The sequence below is a fragment of the Thamnophis elegans genome, chromosome 3, assembly GCF_009769535.1.
Source record: "Thamnophis elegans isolate rThaEle1 chromosome 3, rThaEle1.pri, whole genome shotgun sequence".
Classification (NCBI taxonomy): domain Eukaryota; kingdom Metazoa; phylum Chordata; class Lepidosauria; order Squamata; family Colubridae; genus Thamnophis; species Thamnophis elegans.
In genome coordinates this window covers 78,628,638-78,646,496 of record NC_045543.1, presented here as the reverse complement: position 1 = coordinate 78,646,496, position 17,859 = coordinate 78,628,638, and the positions used below count along the sequence as shown (strand labels likewise).

Genomic DNA, 17,859 nt, shown 5'->3' with positions numbered 1-17,859 from the left:
GATGAATGGAAGCACGGCTTTTATTCTAGGCTACTCTTTGCCCTCATTATTTTTAGCAAAGAACACAGCTCTATAAACTTTTCTATAGCAATAATAATTTTTTATTACAGTCACGGACCAGGATCATTTTTCTATACCAAAAATGCATCGTACCAAATCCTTCCATGAAACAGAAGCTCAGTTGCTTGTTTAAAATCATCCCCCTCCTCCTCTCCCATTTTCCATTCCTCTCCCTCCCTGCCAACCCACCCTCATTAGTTTAACTCGAGTTAATTAAGAATAGTAACTGAACTTCAGTCTCTTATGTGTTAAAGCAGAACAATCCCAAACAGAAAGACACAGACACAGCTATGTGGTTTTATTGTCTCAAGGAGACAGAAAACCAGCAGGGCTTCCTTTATCAAGGCCACCATCTTTCCAATACTTAATCTGATGAGTTTAAAAATGCCCTGCAAATACATCATCTAGGAAAACAATCTTTCCATGTTTCCTTTCCCACCCCCAGCTCCCCTTGCCCAGTTTCATCGCTGGTCAGAATGAGTGAATTGGACTGACATGGAGGTGATGGAAAGAGAGAAATGGTCTGAATGTCAAAATGACAATGTATATTACATGGTTAATAGAATAAATGGTATGTGGGTATTTTCATCCCCTATGTCATAAGTAAGATTTTTTTTTTTTTTGCCATCTAGATGTATTTTAGTTTTTTTTTCATTTAGTGCTTGCTTAAAGGATCACTTTCAAGGATCAGTCTTGATAAACAGGGCTCAAATAGAACTCTTGATAATCACTTGTGTGTCTGTAGGCGTGGGTGTGGGTGTCTATATGCCTATCTATCTATATATATATATGTGTGTGTGTGTCATGAATAATATTTTGTCGTGTTGACTGCAGATTCCGGGACATAGTGTGCTGGTCTGCTATTAATGAGGACGTGCATCAGATATACAAACTAACTTTGAAGTTGAAAGGTAAAATTTATTTGCCATGTTTATATGTGTGTATGTGTGCATATATATGTATATATTGTTTTGGGATATGAGAAAAATTGGCAATCATATTCTTAAATTCAATTTTTTTTAGCAATCACAGAAAAGCTCTCTATTGTCTATGGGAAAGTTTTAAGAATGTCTTTCTGCTGCAAAGAGCAATGCTAAGAAGTTGCAGGGTGTCATTTTGTTTTCAAAATCCATTTAAGGTATATTGAATATGTGATTGATACTGAAAAAAGCTTGTTCGGCTTTGCCTCTATAACAGAAAGCACAGTGGGCTAAACTGCAGCAAGAGATACTGTATTTTTGACAAGGAAGAAGACAACAGTCCTTAGCTTATAAAACAGGCAGCAAATTCTTATAAAGAGTCTTTCTCTTGAAATGTAATGAAACATAGAATTTTCTGCCTTTTGCTTTTCCAAATCTGTAATGACTAAATTGGAAATAAGGGGATTTTTTTTGGGGGGGGGGGTGTGCAATCCACACACATAGCAATCATTATTATATCAGATGAAGAAATTGATGAACACCTTTTCTTACAAGAAATATGTTCAGATACAGTCAGAAAACTCCGATTATACTTTTTAAAAGTTATAGATATTTTATATAAGAGGATACTGTAGTTAGCCTTTAAGTAGTTAGTCTCTTTGTTTCATTTTTAAGTTTCAGAGACTGTGCTTTGATTTAAGGAAACATTAGATTTAGGCATGTACCTCAATCTGAAGAATGCTAATTATTTGATAACTAAAATACAAATATATAGAATGTACCCCAGTAAACACAGCAGGCTGTATTTTGAGATAAACATGCAGTAATTGTTCTACCAATAGAAATAAATAGATTGAAATAGAACAATTTTCGATATGTGAACTATTGTGCCAATATTAAACAAATACAAGTATGATACATTTCTAACTCTATGCTACTATACTATTTAGAAATAAGTATTGATAAGTAAAACCAATAAAATAGCTCCTTTGCTAAAGTAATGGGAAGTTTATGATATTAATTCTGATTACTGAAATGCTTATCCTTAAGATTCTCCAAATTCCACAACGATCTACAAGAGCAATTGCTTCTCATTAATCAAGATATAAATATTATTCAAAAGCTGTAAAACTGGCGATTTGTTAGTGTTAGGTGAAAAATAACATTTACATGCCTGTCCTAACAGATTAATGACATCTAATTAATGAATGAATCTCACAAACATTAAGTATATACTTTAAATATTGCAGGTACTAAAATATATAATACTTTGCCATTTTCAAAAGTACCTTCCATTTTGATAGGTTTTTTTATTCCATATCAAAATATTTAACAGTGCAATTCCATATGCATTTTCTGAAAGAAGTGTCACTGAATTATTCCCAAAAAATTTGGTATCCAACTGCAGCACGTATATGTCATTTGCCTGCGATTATTAAGTATGAATTTGGATTTTAAGTAAGGCAAACAACATTTACTTATTTTCCTGTCATGATTTCACTATTTACATTTACATTTTGGCCAAATATAGGACAGAATACATGCTCAGATTATGTTCATATACACTCATATGCAATTTCAACTAAAATAAAACATTCTACATATGCTTCTCTTCTATCCTCAGAGGGCTATGCTGCGTTATTTTACCAAAAATTAATCTTCCTGTCCACTTTCAATTAGTATGATTGCTGTCAATATTTTCTTAATGTTGGCAGTACAGAAACTCTTGGTTTTAAAACATTCACTATTTTTCACATCTCCTGCATGTAGTTCGACAACATATCCTATATTAAATTTACACAGCAACCCTCAGTACTCAAATCAAGCCTTCAGTTGAATCTTATACTGTAATGTTTCCACTTTTAAAGGTTTGCTGCCTTTTCATACTTTTTGAATAGTTTTGAATCTTAAATCAGTTTGAATTAGTTGTACATGTTAGACTTCACCGAACTTAACAAACATTTCGACAGTTTGTTGATATTTGCTGTATATATTTGTTCAAGCGATTTGCTGTGACAGAAAAATAATTAGTAAAAAAATGTACTACTTTAACCTTTTCACCAGCAATTATCCAAGTGATTGATCTTTTTAATGGTTAAAGATAAATAGGCTCTAAGTTCTAATGCAAGAATTGCGTAGGCAGATTTTGTGGATCCTCCTCTCATAGATCTATGTTTAGTATTGTTGGTACCCATTCATGGCATAAACCTAGCATTTTACTCAGAAATAAATCCCCTTAGTGAGTAGAGTTTGCATTTCCAGGTTCTTGCCTAAATTATGTAATTTCAGAGTTACTACCCATATGCGTCCTCATGTGTTATAGGCAGCTATAGTAGGTCTTCTAGCGTTAGTAAACATCCAAGTACATTTTAAACCAAAATCCATTTGCCTAGAAGTGTTTGGGACGGTCTTGTTCCAAAGGTGATTACTGATCCAGGTCAGCAAGTGTCTCTGGAAATGTCATAGATTTAATCAGTTTTTTTCTAAATGCAAAGTCAATGGTTGTCTCTTCTCAAGACTGTTGGATCCAAATGTGTACATTGATATAGGATTGTTACTCACATATACAGTCTCTCTCTGGTCAAGAATCATTGTCAGCTTCTACTTCAATCCATCCAGTAAAAGATTGGCTTTTTTATCCAAATGTTCTTCATGTTAGAATATTTGTCCTAATACTCTGCTAAAGTCTTTCCTCATTGCCAATGTCTTAACTGTCTTCTGTGTGATGTCCATTCAGGTGCTTGAAAAAATAGCAACTGTAGCATATCCCTCCTCACCCCAATCTTCTGTTTTCAAGGTCAAATATTCCCAGTTCCATCAGTTTCTCTTCAGCACTGTCTATTCCCAGATCATCCTCATTCCCTTTCTTTGAATCTGTTCCATTTGGGATCATTCTTAAACTATAATACTCCGCTGTGGACATAATATTCAAGATGAATTATGACCAATGCAGAATAAGTATAATTATTACATGTTTGATTGTATTGGCTTTACCTGGAATTAAAGAATAAAGATTCCAGCTTTAGTAGACTTGTATTATTTATGGGCCAGGGTATCTATTGCTTCTACTTTGGTATTCTAGAAAGGCCACAATTTATAAAATAAGTGTATTATAGATGATAAATCGTAGGGAAACACAAATGGCTAATTTATCACAAGTTACTACAATTTTGTCAAGGAAAATGTAAAATAAAATCAAGAGAAGAACTGGTAGCAGAGAGGTATGATTGTCAATGGTTCAACAATGGATAATTACTAGAAATATTTAAAGTAGACAAAAGAATTTGTGGTTTTGAACATTGTACATCTTCGTTTGAAATAGAATTGTGTACAAATGATATAATTGCTAAAATGTATACTAATTGCAATTTGAAACAAAAGAAGAAGTGAAAGAAAGATGATAAAGTAGCCAAAAATGTTGATTACGATAAACTGATGGAACAATGCAAAAATATGTGGCTGAAAGGATTGAAAGTTACACCATGTTACAGTCTTAAAGTTAAAATATAAAATGATGCATTGTTGGTATATCTCACCAGAGAAAATGTTTAGAATATATAAATTTATACTGAGAATGGGAGCAACAAGAAGACACATTTTTAAATCATATTTAGAGGTTGTATTAAAAAACCTAGAAAATTCTGAATTCAAATATTAATGAAAAATCCCATTGATTCAGAAGATTTTGGAGATTAATATGACAGCTGAGACCAAAGTTTTTTCTTTCAGCATTGATGGATAAATAGTTGGGAAAAAAGTTATGGAATTTTATGTTTGTACATGATAATTGCAGCGAGATTATCATATGCACAAAGATGGAAAGAAGAATGGAAGAATGGTTGGTGAAAATGGTGGAACTTGGTCAGATAGCTAAATTGATTTCCTCAACTGAAAGCTTTCTGGGCATTCAGTTCTCATAGAAAAGACAATTGTCTATGTTTATTGCTGACTGGAAATCCCTTATAGACTTTTTGTAGGACACAAAAAATGGTGAACATATCCATATTTATGGTTTTGATGATTAGAGATGATAGATGGAAAGAAGAGGGCTATGTTGTAACCATAAGGTGAGTAAATTACTTATGAGTGCAGTAAAAAGATTGGAAGCTACTTCTTAGTATCTTTTTTCTTTCTTTTCTATTTTATTTTGTTCTTGCACTTTTAGCTTTAACTTTGATTTCTTTTTTTGTGTTTGTTTTTCTTAGTTTATATCTGTGTGTATTAGTTTTATCTCCCTTTTAAAAAAAATTTACTAAAATTTATATATAAAGAAAGATTTACAGAATTTGTGTAGATTCAAGGTGGCTAACAACCTATATAAAACATAAACCACTGATAGCAGTAAGCATAGGTAAAACATCCACAATGAATCATGGCAAATATAAAGTTTCATTAAAGCTTTATTTAATATAACTTCCCCAATAGCTTTAAAATTAAATATTCAGACTTCCACATAAACTCAGAAGTAGCCAAGAATTTATATATTGCGAATACATTAAGGATGAGCATCAACCAAAAAATTCTGTCTTTAGCGGTCTCTGGAACCCTCAACGTACATCCCAAAGCAAGGTCTTCCATAAGCAGGGGGTTGGACTAGAAGACTTCCAAGGTCCCTTACAACTCTGTTATTCTATTCTATAATGTTGATTCCTTACAGAAAACATTATCTCCTCATCTGAGACCCTTTGATCTAACTGAAATGCTGCATAAATCACAGAATAGTAGGGTTGGAAGGAACCTTGGAGGCAGTGGTGAAATGCAACTTTTTTTTACTAGTGGTTCTGTGGGTGTGGCTTGGTGGGAGTGACAGGGGAAGAATACTGCAAAATCTCCATTCCCACCCCACTCTGGGGCCAGACAGAGGTGGCATTTGCCAGTTCTCCGAACTACTCAAAATTTCTGCTACCGGTTCTCCAGAACATGTCAAAATCTGCTGAATTTCACCCCTGCTTGGAGATCTTCTAGTCTAACCCCTGCCCAAGGCAGGAATCCTTATTCCATCCCAGACAAATGGTTGCCCATTTTTTTCGTGAAAACCTCCAGCGATAAAAGCACCCACAACTCCAGGATATAAGCTATTCCATTGGAAAATTGTTCTCGCGGTCAGAAAAATTCTCCTTAGTTCCAGGATGTCCCTTTAATGAGCTTCTACCTGTTGCTTCTTGTCCTGCCTTCATGCACTTAGGAGAATAAGTCAATCCCCTTATCCCTGTGACAGCCCCCGAAGTATTGGAAGATGGCTATCTGGATATGTCCATTATGGTTAAAGAAAAAAAACTCCTGCAAGTTCTTTGGTGTCGTACCATATAGGTTTTATAAGTATATATGGTATTATATGCAAATCAAAACAGCATTTTTTTAAAAAACCAAAGGTCTGTAGTCAATCCATAGATCCTTAAGGTGCAATGTGCTGCTGCTGATTAATATTGACACTGAGTGGACTTTTTTTTTTGCCAGAATTTGAAATACAACAGGCTTTATCTTCTATTTTACAAAAATAAAGTAAGTAATGATCATTTGCCTACACAGGTAATCCTCAACGTACGATCACAACTGGGGCTAGAATTTCCACTGCTAAGCAAGGCGATTGGTAAGCGAATCCTGCTCAATTTTATGAGCTTTTGGTTTTTTTGCTACAGTGGTTAAGCGAATCACTGCAGCGGTTCAGTATGCCATGTGGTCGTTAAGCGAATCTGGCTTCCCCCATCGATTTTGATGGCCAGAAGCTGGCTGAGAAGTTGCAAATGACAATCACCTGACTCTGGGATGCTGCAGCTATCGTAAGAACATGCCAATTGCCAAGCACCTGGTTTTGGATCATGTAACGCAGGGGTCCCCAACCCCAGGTCCGTGGCCCAATGACAAGCCACAGCCCGTTCGAACCAGGTCACAGAATTGGTGGTCCAGTACTTATCCATGTTTGCCCGCATGTGAAAGCGGCACACACATACAAAATCATCCCCTTTTCCCACTCCTGCCACCAATGCCACTGTCTCCGCCAGTCTGCCAGAAAGGTTGGGGAACACTGATGGAAATCTGAGGATGCTGTGATGATAAGTGGAATGACTGGTCATAAGTCACTTTTTTCAGAGCTATTGTACCTTCAAATGGTCATTAAAGGAATGGTTATAAATCAAGGCCTACCTGTATTATCATTCTTAGCTTGGTGTCTCTTAGGTATGTTGATTAGCTGTTTGCATTATTCTTACTCAATACCCACCAGTGATAGTCACATAAGGCTATCAATATTTAACGAGCTACAATGAAGTCAAAAAGTTGGCATGTGCATCCTGACCTCATTGCTCAAAAGATGCACTTTAGTAGCTGCATCTGATGCAAGTACCTGAGATGCATTATGATGTCACAAGCAGGTGTTGTTATTCTCTCACTTCGATTACTGGAGGAATGAATTCACTTAATGACTCTCCCTGTCTTCCAACATGTCCTCATATGATCATGGGGATGTAGGCAGCATTCAATGTTCAGGCTAGCAACTTTGGTGGAAGGGCCTGCCATGCCTTTGTCAATGTCTTGACAACCCTATTGTCAAATATATATATACACCATATTTTTAAAATGCACCTTTTTCCCTCAAAAAAGAGGCTGAAAATATGGGTGCATCTTATACACTGAATACAGCATTTTTTGCCTCCTGAAACTCCGCCCCTTCACCAAAATGGCCATGCATAGCTTATAGGAGCTTTCAGAGAGCTCTTGGGGCCTGGGGAGGGCAGAAATGAGCGAAAAACAGCCTGTTTTTGCCCCCCAGCCCCCAGGAGCACTCTACAAGCCTTCTAAGGGCTATTCATGCCCTTTTTTTAAAAAAACGGGGCCGTTTTTGTGAAAAACAGGCCGTTTTGGGAGGTTTGCAGTGCAAAAACTTTTCTTTTTTAAATTTTCCTCTTCAAAACCATGCTGCATCATGTGAAACATTAGAAGAGAATATTTGTAGCTCAGGTTGAAATGAAAGGTGCTCTCTGAGCTTGGTGGTTTTCTTGCAGATGTTTCATTACCGAACTAGGTAATATCATCAGTCCCGAAATGCCTGCAAGAAAATCACTGAATTCAGAGAGCACCAAGGACCGTACAACCCAAAACTTTTTAAACAACCTCCCCCCCCCCCCAACAAAAAAAAGTAAATAACTTGCACTTTGAAGATTTATGTAGGGGTATTTTGAAGCTCACCTTCTTTTACTCTAAAGCACTGTCTCTGTGACATTCTGCTTTCACATAGATTATCACTAAGTGGTCTACTTTAAGAAACCCGCAATTAACTATTATTAGTGACTAATTTAGTTTTGGAAACACTGAAATGAAAGCCAAAGAACTGAATTTGAATCTGAAGAAAATGAAAGTTTTTATGATGCAGAACATTTAGATATAAACAGTTGATGATCCACAGATTAATAACCTGGAAATTATCATCAATTCTGTGTTGTTGCTATGAATCAGTGGTTCTGGTTGGTTGGTTGGTTGGTTGGTTGGTTGGTTGGTTGGTTGGTTAGTTGGTTGCTTGGTTGGTTGATTTATAAACCAAAATGACATGAACTAATCTAGTAAAATAGATAAAATTATAGCTATTGAATTCTGTATGTGCTGAAGATTCTCAATTGACTTTAAGGACAACATTGGCTTGTAATTAATAGTGCATGAATTATCAGATCCAGAATATATCTCTCTAGAAATAATGGCAGTCAAAATTAAAAGCTATTTCAAATTACTGCGAACACCTGGATTTAAATGTCTTTGGAGCACAAATATTTGAAAAAGCACCTCTTCCCATACCAGGTTGCCTATATCTTAAGATCTTCTACTAAACACTTACTACTGTATAAGAATTCCTTATTGGAAATGTGCTATGCTTTTTTTAGTACCAATGAGGAGGGCTATTCTGCATCATCTTTTAATTTAAGTAGTTGACCTGATACCTAATTTAGACGGCTGTGGGGTTAGAATGTTTCATTTGAATTTGCATAACATCTTTAGTTTATTTGTATAATTTGGATTGTTTTCTGAGATCAATTTTACTATATCCATTGAAAAAATAGTTCTTAAGTGTTAAATGGAATCTTATGTGATGAACCAGGATGGAGGGCTGCGTGCATAAATACATAATTAACCATGATTTGATTAAGTGGCATCAGGTTTGTATCCACAAACCTGATAGTGACCACAAAATATAGATTGATTTTCTCCAGGATGATCTGTCCCTAATCTGGTGTTTCAGGACTTCCACAGCGTCCATCCTTCTTACTGTTAGTCAGTTTCTTTTTCCTTCATTAGAGTTTTCTGAAGAGCTAAGGTAAAGGTTCCCCCGCACATGCATGCTAGTCGTTTCCGGCTCTAAGGGCAGTAGTCATCTCCGTTTCTAAGCCAAAGAGTCAGCATGTCTCTGTGGTCATGTGGCTGGCATGACTAAACACTGAAGGCACACAGAGCGCTGTTACCTTCCCATCAAAGTGGTTCCTATTTTTCTTGCATTTTTTACGTGCTTTCAACTGCTAGGTTGGCAGAAGCTGGGGCAAGTAACGGAAGCTCACTCCATTACGTGGCACTAGGGATTCGAACCGCTGAACTGCCAACCTTCTGATCAACAAGCTCAGCATCTTAGCCACTGAGCCACAACGTCCCTGGAGAGCTAAGTCTTAACAAAAGGTTTCAGAAGCTGATGTCTATGGAGATTCTCAACCATCCAGGTCATCGTTGTCTTAAAGGTGCTTTTTTCTTCAAAAGGCAACTGAGTGTTTTTTTCCTTGAGGAGGAAGAAGAAAACGTTTCACTTTTCATCCAAGAAGCTTCATCGGTTATGATGGAGGGGCATTACATGCTTGGCATTACAAAAAGATAGAAAGATCCACACGTGGATTGGACAACAAACAAAAGTACACAATGTCATCGAGCGAAAGATAGGAAATTAATATATAAATAAAAGAAGTAAATAGATGCAGTAGCCACATCTATTTCCAAACATGTACAATTTGTCACATCTGCTGGTCACCTTGTTTTTAATCAACCTCCTGGGGCACTTGTTAGGATAACTTTATTGTCTCTTTAAATGTACACTAATCGGCATACATTAAAATGAATTTTTGTTATATACCGCGCTCAAAGGGTCACCACCTCCAATATACACTACATATATATGACAGACAAACAAACAAACAAACAAACAAACAAACAAACATGCATATATACAACCCAGTCTAGTCCGGATGTATAATTGTATATGGCAGGAAAATGAATCTTGCAAGTTTACCAAGCGGATGGCATAGAGAACAAAGTTGTTACAGAATCTAGTAGTCCTGCTAGAAATATTTTGAAGCCTTCTCCTGAAGGGGAGCAACAGAAACAGACCGTAAAGTGGGTGTGTGGGGTCTCTAACAATGCTTTGAGCTCTAAGCACATAGTGCTTATAAGCTAGCTTCCTATAATTTTCTCGGCTGTCCTTACCACTCTCTGTATGGACTTTCTATATGAGGCACTGCACTAATATGACTTTAACTCACATTGAAAATAATATTCTCAGATAAATTCTTTGCCTATGTCTCACACCACCAATGGGATTATAGGTAGTTCTTGACTAACAACTATTATTTAGAGACCATTCGAAGTTACAATAGTTCTGAAAAAAGTGACTTTTGATCATTATTCACACTTACAACTTGGAAACTGGCACGTATTTATGATGGTTGCAGTGTCTCAGGGTAATGTGATCCCCTTTTACGATCTTCTGACAAGCAAAGAAAATGGGGCAGACAGATTCACTTAACAACCTGTAGTACTAAGTTAACAACTACAGTGATTAATTTAACAATCATGGCAGGAAAGATCATAAAATGGGGCAAAATGCACTTCACAACTGTTTTGCTTAGCAACAGAAATTTTGGTCATAAGTCGATGACCATCTGTAAAATATTGCAGACACAAAAAGTGTCTCATATTCTTTGAGGATTAAAAAAACCCAATTGCCAATCATTGCAATTACTATGTAGTTGTAGCACCCAACAATCTGAAATAACCATATTAACAGTGATTTGATTATTTCAGTAGAATTGCATCTGTCTGGTTTTACAGAGACTTCCCTGTTCTTTTCTGCAAGCAAAAGAATGTATGTGAACACCATGTATGCAATTAGGCATAAATCCTTTCCCATGACATGTTTTAACAACATTTTGTATGCTTTGGATTGTATCCATTGGGCACAAATCAAGGAAAGAGGCGTCTAAGTGACTTTAAAATCAATAGGATTTGAGTCGACAATAATTTTTCCACATTCCATTCATTTCAAGCACATGTAGACGTATCCACCTTTCTTAAATTGTCTTTCCATTTGTTTGGGAAACAGTTACGACATTTATTGCACAATAAAGTTGCTGGTGCAATAAAATCTAGTGGTCTTTATATTTTATAGTCAATTCATAAAGTAGACATATTAACTTTGATGCAAACATTAATTGGAAAACATCAAGTACACAGCAAGGCCTATTACTAATTAAGCAGCCTTCACATAGATACTAATTCCTCATAAAGCTACTTAAAGTTGAAATTAACTGTTCTGCATTAATATCTGCTCTGTATAATTCATCTATTCAGGTAAAATTCATTTATTCTTGTCCACACTAAGTGGATTGGATTCCAAAACACCTATGGATGTTTGCAGAAGGAAGGGAGGTTTCCCATTATTTCGGTCTTTGCTTAACCTCTTAAAAGTAACAACAACAACAACAACAACAACAACAACAACAACTTTAGTAGACGTTGCAATGATTCCTAATCAGTTAATATTGGGGTTGTTTGTTTTAACACAATGCATAGCGTAAAGACCTGTTGGAAGAAATGTCCATCTGGGATAAGTTGCAAGTGGGGAGAAAGACACTGGAAACATGGAAGCTGCTTGAAAAGATGGTTTAATGATGGACAGGACCACATGGTTTGAGATCTTGGGCAAAAGAAAAAGCACATGGGTGGAAGAAGGAGAGAGAAATTTATACCCTCTCTTGGGTCCTGTCTTGGAGCTTCCTGTTCTTATGTAAATGTATTCTGATTGGTTGTCAGATTCCCATGGAGCCATACAGGGCTAACCTTGTAGTGTCCTCAGTCCCAAACTTAGTTGAGTCTTGCTGGGTGATGTAATCTCCCCAGGTGCCATGTGATGAGTTCTATTGCTAGATGAGTAGAGGGCTAATCCTATCTTTGTTGGATCATCATGAGGACACTTGCTTATGAATAGACCTAGCTATCTCTTTATCTCTTTAACTGCTGACATCTGCTGTGGGCTATTGAGGAGGGTGGGGGCTATTAAGAGTGTGTCTGCTTCCTGCCTAAAAAAAAATGTTTCTCTATTTCTCATCCAGGGAAATACAATATTCTGCCTTTTTAATATTTCCTAGAATATTTCATTTTTCTAGGAGACGGGTAGGTGATAACTTCCTACGGACCAAATGTTTAAGAAAAAGGCTGCAGGCCAGATGTGTCAGAAGGCAAAACAACTTTGGGCCAGGCATCGTTGTGTTGAAATGAGAAGGGCTAAAGACAAGGCTAAACATATAAAGCCTTGATAATATTTCGAGCTGCCACACCCTGCATGGAGTGAGCTCCATAGAACTATGTTTTGGGAGGGGAAGGAAAGGAGAGAGAGGAGAAAAAAGGAAAAGAAAGGGAAGGGAAGGAAAGGAAAATTTCCCCCATACAACTTACTAAAGGTGATGTTACTTTTTTTCCCCAGGCAGAAGTTTGTTCTCAGAACATCCCTTTCTACATTAATCTTCTTTGTTGGGAGGGGGGGGGGATACTTCATTTGCTGTATTTTTTATTTAACATATAAATATGGACATTCTTGTGGGGAGGTAGGATTTGCTGTTAAGTTTTCTCAGAGCTTTAAGATGTGTAGATTTCAAGTCCCAGAATTCTCAGGCCAGCTGGCTAACTCCAAATTGATTATGGCTGATTTAGAAAGCCAAACAGAAGTTGGCCCAATTTAGGATTTAAATGAGGACATCTGGCAGTCTAGGGTTGCAGAGTGCAACTGTCTTACTAGGAAAAAGTGGCAAACCACTTCTCTTTCATGCCAGAAAAGTATGTGGAAGTGTCACCCACAAAAAAGTACAATTCAGCTAACCTCAATGGTTTATACTCAGCAGAAATTAAATACTCTGAACTTATCGGTCCTACCTCCAAAATAACCCACAGAGCTGCTGTAAAAATAACACGCAAACATACAAACCAAATTTCGGCTGCCTGAAATAATAGGCTTCGATCCACAAATTTTTATGCCATAGAACAGTCTTTCTTAACCTCAACTTTTAAAAGAAGTGGGCTTCAACTCCCAGAATCCCGCAGCCAAGTCTGGTGAATTCTGAAAGTTGAAGTACACAGACCTTAAAAGTTGTTGAAGTTGGGAAACGGCGTCCTAGAAAAATCCAATTATTTTCAAAGTGCCGCAAAAATGTTGGTTTTATTTCCGAAAACTGAGAGAAAAGAGAGTTATTTCTTGGAGAGTTTTTGTTTTTCTCTTATGGGATACTCCTATTTTTAATGGGCCAGAGTTCTCATCTCATCTCTGCAGTTTTTGCAAAAAAAAAAAAAAAGGAATTACATTCTTCCGTCATGCCGCAGTTAGAAGGAAACACGGAAGATTAAATAAAAACACGTGCATTTTAAAATAACTTCAGACCTTCGCAATTGAATGCTTTGGATGAGTCTATAAACTACTGTTGGGGAGGGCAGATTATGTCGATTTTTGCCCCTGAGCTCGTAGCTTGCTTTCTTAAGTGTTACACTTTCTTTGTACTTCCCCCTCACACACACACACTTTGCTGTGCGGTGGATCCTCCAATCATAGTCTTCCATGCAAATATACTATAGCGTGCTCAGATAAAAAAAGGCACAATTAAACCTTAAGTACTCAGAGAGGGCAAATATAAGTGAACTTTTCTAAAGCCTGCTTTCACCTGTGTTGCAGGAACCGCTCCAACCATGTCAGCTGCAAAGACCTTGCCTGCACCCCTCAGTGATCTGAAGATTCAATACACTAAGGTTAGTTCTATTTATTCTGGCTAACTTTACTCAAACCACGATATCCCCAAATTGTGAATGTCCTCGTTCATGCTGCTATTCTTGCTTCGGCTTCAGATCAGAAGTGACTTGTGGATTTATTCCAGTGCTCTCCTCTGTCATCTATTGGCCTGATAATAGAGCTCTTGAATCATTCTAGCCCAAGAAGGTATCGCAGAGAAGTGAAACAAGGTTGAAACCGCATTTATATTAACAACAAAACAAAAACAAAAAGCGTTTTAGGTTTGATGTTAAATACAGGCGCAAAAACTACATGTGAGTTCTTGGAACTGTGCCCTGCTGGACTGAACTTCTCTCCATGTTTATATTAATAAATCTCACTGGGCCTCACTAGAACTTAAGGGGGAGGAATGAAATGGAATAAGCATTGCTGTAAATGCAGCTGTAAAAATTCTGGAACGTTGTGATTGTTTGACAATAAACGGTGCAGAAATTATATCCATGATCCCACAGCTGTCCATTAAGCTGAGGGTTGTGACAACAGGCTAAAACTTAAGAGAGAAGATTTCGTTTCTCAGATCAGCGAAGGGGGGAAAAATAGAATACATTAACAATCAGGGAAATTTTGCTGGACTGTGATTTTGCGGTTTGAATATATGAATGCATATTTGAAAAAGTAATTTTTATCAAAATCAGTTGTAAAGAATATAGATATAGCTGGACAATAAGTGCATGGAAGCGAAAAGCACCCTCAGAATTACAAAGCCATGACATTCAAATAAGTAATCAATTATCCTTCACCCAGTTAAACTAGAAAACCTAGAGGTAGGCAGATTGTACTGTGGTGCTACATGAAGTGGAAAACAATTCACTGTTCTCAAATAAGCTCAGATTCAGAATGTTACTTCAAGTGGAGCTAATTGGGCCTGAAAACATGAAGTTTGGCTAAGTCCACTGCAATCAAGCTGAAGAAGCTTATCTGTGACTGTTGGCAACATGATCCACAAACTGGTTGAGCTATGAAGTCTGAATTTAAACTAGGGGGGAGTAATTCAATCGCATTTCTCTGATAGGAGATGGATTTATAATATTACGTAAGTCTTTGATTTATGCCGTATGCAGCAGAATACATTATGTAGTTGCTTCATTCCAGCAGAAGTATTTTAATGCTCAGAAACTTCTCCCAATGAATGGGTTTCTATTATAGTGTGGCGCAATCTTTTCTATGTCCAGTCAGAAGGAAGGAGTTTCATCATTCATGGGACTTAAGAATGAAGTAGGTTTTGAAAAACAATGTAATCTCAATGTCCTAGAAGAAGGAAGACATTCTTTGAGAAATTAATACTGCTTTAGATTCTTGAAGACAAGTTTGCATATCCAGTCAAGCACTTTGCTATGAACAAGTTTGCCTCCCAAGTATCTAGTAAATTCTTTCTCTGTTCATGCAGAAACAGATAAGAGGAAACATGACATATTATTTTGGTTAACTTTTCAACCAGTTCTCTCCCCCCCCCTCTGTTTTTCTTGCACAAGACTGATTGATGCAAAATACCTCTGAACTTTAGGTAGCTAGCAGAACCCCCTGAATTTTCAAAGACTGTTAGGTGAATCTGGAAGGGTGGGAAGAAATTGTGAAGAACAGCTCTCTAATCCAGAAGGAGGGCTCTGCAGAAATCCAGATGTGAAGGGCTAAAAGTGATTCAGAGAATTTCTGGCAGGTGCACTTTCTGACGTACAGTTTGCTCCTCAAGTTTGGATTCTTGCATGGGCTCATCAAGAAGTTTATTAGTTGTCTCTTTGTATTTTTATTGAGCACGAGTATAGAAGGATCTTGGAAGGAAACCAATGCTCCCATCTAGATCTATCAGGATTTCTAATATTGCATGCATTTGCACATACAATAAGGCTTGATTGTTTAACTTTATCTGGAGAAAAGGTTAAGAGATAATTTTTACTGCGTGTTAAGCTGCTTTTAAAGCAAGAAAGCAAGGAGTGGACAACTGTGTATTTGATACATTCCTGATTATCTCAAGTCAGGAATGTATATGTAAACCAAAGTTGAACACTCTAAAGTCCAGTTGATTTTAGTGGTAGAAAATTAAATCCAGATGTAACACTCTCACAAAAATAAAGAAGATGCTTTAACTTTGGCTGGAATGTGTCTCAGTTATATAATCATTCACAAGGCCGGTTTAAAAATCAAATCAAGGCACATTGAAGCAATTGGAAAAAAGGGAACTGACCTATTTGTTCATTAATATGAAATTACGGCAGCCTCTCCACCTTAAAGCGAGTCCTAGCCCATCTTAGTTATTTTACTTTTTGTGAGAAACTTGTTGATGTATTTCACAAGGTTTTTCCTTAATTAAATGATGTGCATAACCTGCAGGAAAATACTTGAATCCTACAGTGGATCAAATAGAAGAGGATGGTTTTATTTTTTTAATGTAAGAAAATTTTGAATGCCCTGATTTAATTTGACAGCTATAAAAAGATAATATATTATGACCAAGTCTTCCACTATATTCTTATTATTTGTACTGGCACTCATAAGGCAAAAAAGTATCCCAAAAGGACAGTCTGCATACTGTTATAGTTATGTAGTATATGTCATCAGTTACTGTCTAGATGTGTTGGATCGTAACTCCCATCATCCCTCAGCACAGCCATGAGCTGGATGGAGATGATTGGAGTTGCCAACTATATACTTATAAATCTAGAAGAATGTTCTCTGTGATACCAGAGTCTAAAAACAATCACTTAACTCAAGAATATTATTTTATAGCTGAAAAAACTAATGTATGCCCAGAAGCAATTTTACTGAGTCTATGAACACTCAAAAGGTGTACAAAATTACTATTTGTTTACTCAGAAAGTAAATTTAAGAGCAGTGGTTTCAAGGATCACAGCCTAAAACTATGTCAGAAATTGGTGCTCTTAGAAATGAGGTGTTCAGCCACTTTATTTAGCCAAACTGGATTTCCAGAAAGTCCAGTTGCTTCTTGAAAAAGCACCTTTGGGACACTTTAACTAGTCTCTCGCTCTGCAAGATCAGTTTTAGGTTTTTGAAGCCTGAGTATAGGTAGAGAGCACTTGAAGAGATGCATGGATCAGCAAATCATTTTAATTCTTCATCTCATTCCTTTTTCAGTTGAATTACAGTACTGATCAGGTAGATGCAGGAAGTGAATCTTCAATGCATGAGCAATAAATACCTGATGCTTTCATGAAAAGAAAATCACTCTTATAAAAGAAACCCACACTATACCTTCACATTTTAACAACTATCAGATGGACACAAATACCTCCTCAATCTTAACCTAAATGGTATTAGATCTAATCTTGATGAAATCAATAGAATTTAATTTAAATCCCAATCGATCATTTCCACTGAATTCACCAGCAAATGTAACTCATAAAAATGATTTTATCCTTCATTCCTTCCATGCCTCAAATTTATACCAAAGGTCAATCAAAAACCTCAAGAATGGTGTGCCTTTTGGTGCACAGATGTGCAAAGTAGTAAAAAGAGTTGATAAGGTATCTCTTCCCTAGTAAATATTTTACTCTGTTGTGGCTTGAACTTTAGCAATGGTTACCTAATCTCATCGATCCTATGAAAACTTTTTCAAATTTTCATTTTAAGAAATGCTTCCAGTCTTACTCATCATTACTTAGTATTCCGGTTTCAGAGCTTCTGCAAACACATTCATAGCTTCACACGGCACACTGCACAATTATTAACTATGCACACAAAGAGGGAAAAATGCACTTCTTTGTCACCCTTTATGAAGCTAAATTGAAAGTAACAAAAACATATTAATTAGATAAGCATGAAAAGCAAAACGCAAATAGAAGTGTTAGC

At 36.6% G+C, this 17,859-nt stretch overlaps 1 protein-coding gene across 4 annotated transcripts in view; it reads left to right on the top strand.

Moving 5' to 3' along the window:
- The window catches only part of ALDH1A1 (aldehyde dehydrogenase 1 family member A1), an 86,001-nt gene that overhangs the window by 26,282 nt on the left and 41,860 nt on the right, over positions 1-17,859 (top strand). For 2 of the 4 annotated variants that reach the window (XM_032212494.1, XM_032212496.1), the window contains 2 exons: positions 895-971; positions 13,942-14,015. In XM_032212494.1, the coding sequence (XP_032068385.1) occupies positions 895-971; positions 13,942-14,015 (151 nt within the window). Of the gene's footprint in view, positions 1-894; positions 972-4,999; positions 5,048-6,509; positions 6,571-13,941; positions 14,016-17,859 lie in introns of those variants that run through there. The other 2 variants (XM_032212497.1, XM_032212495.1) reach the window with 2 other exon arrangements.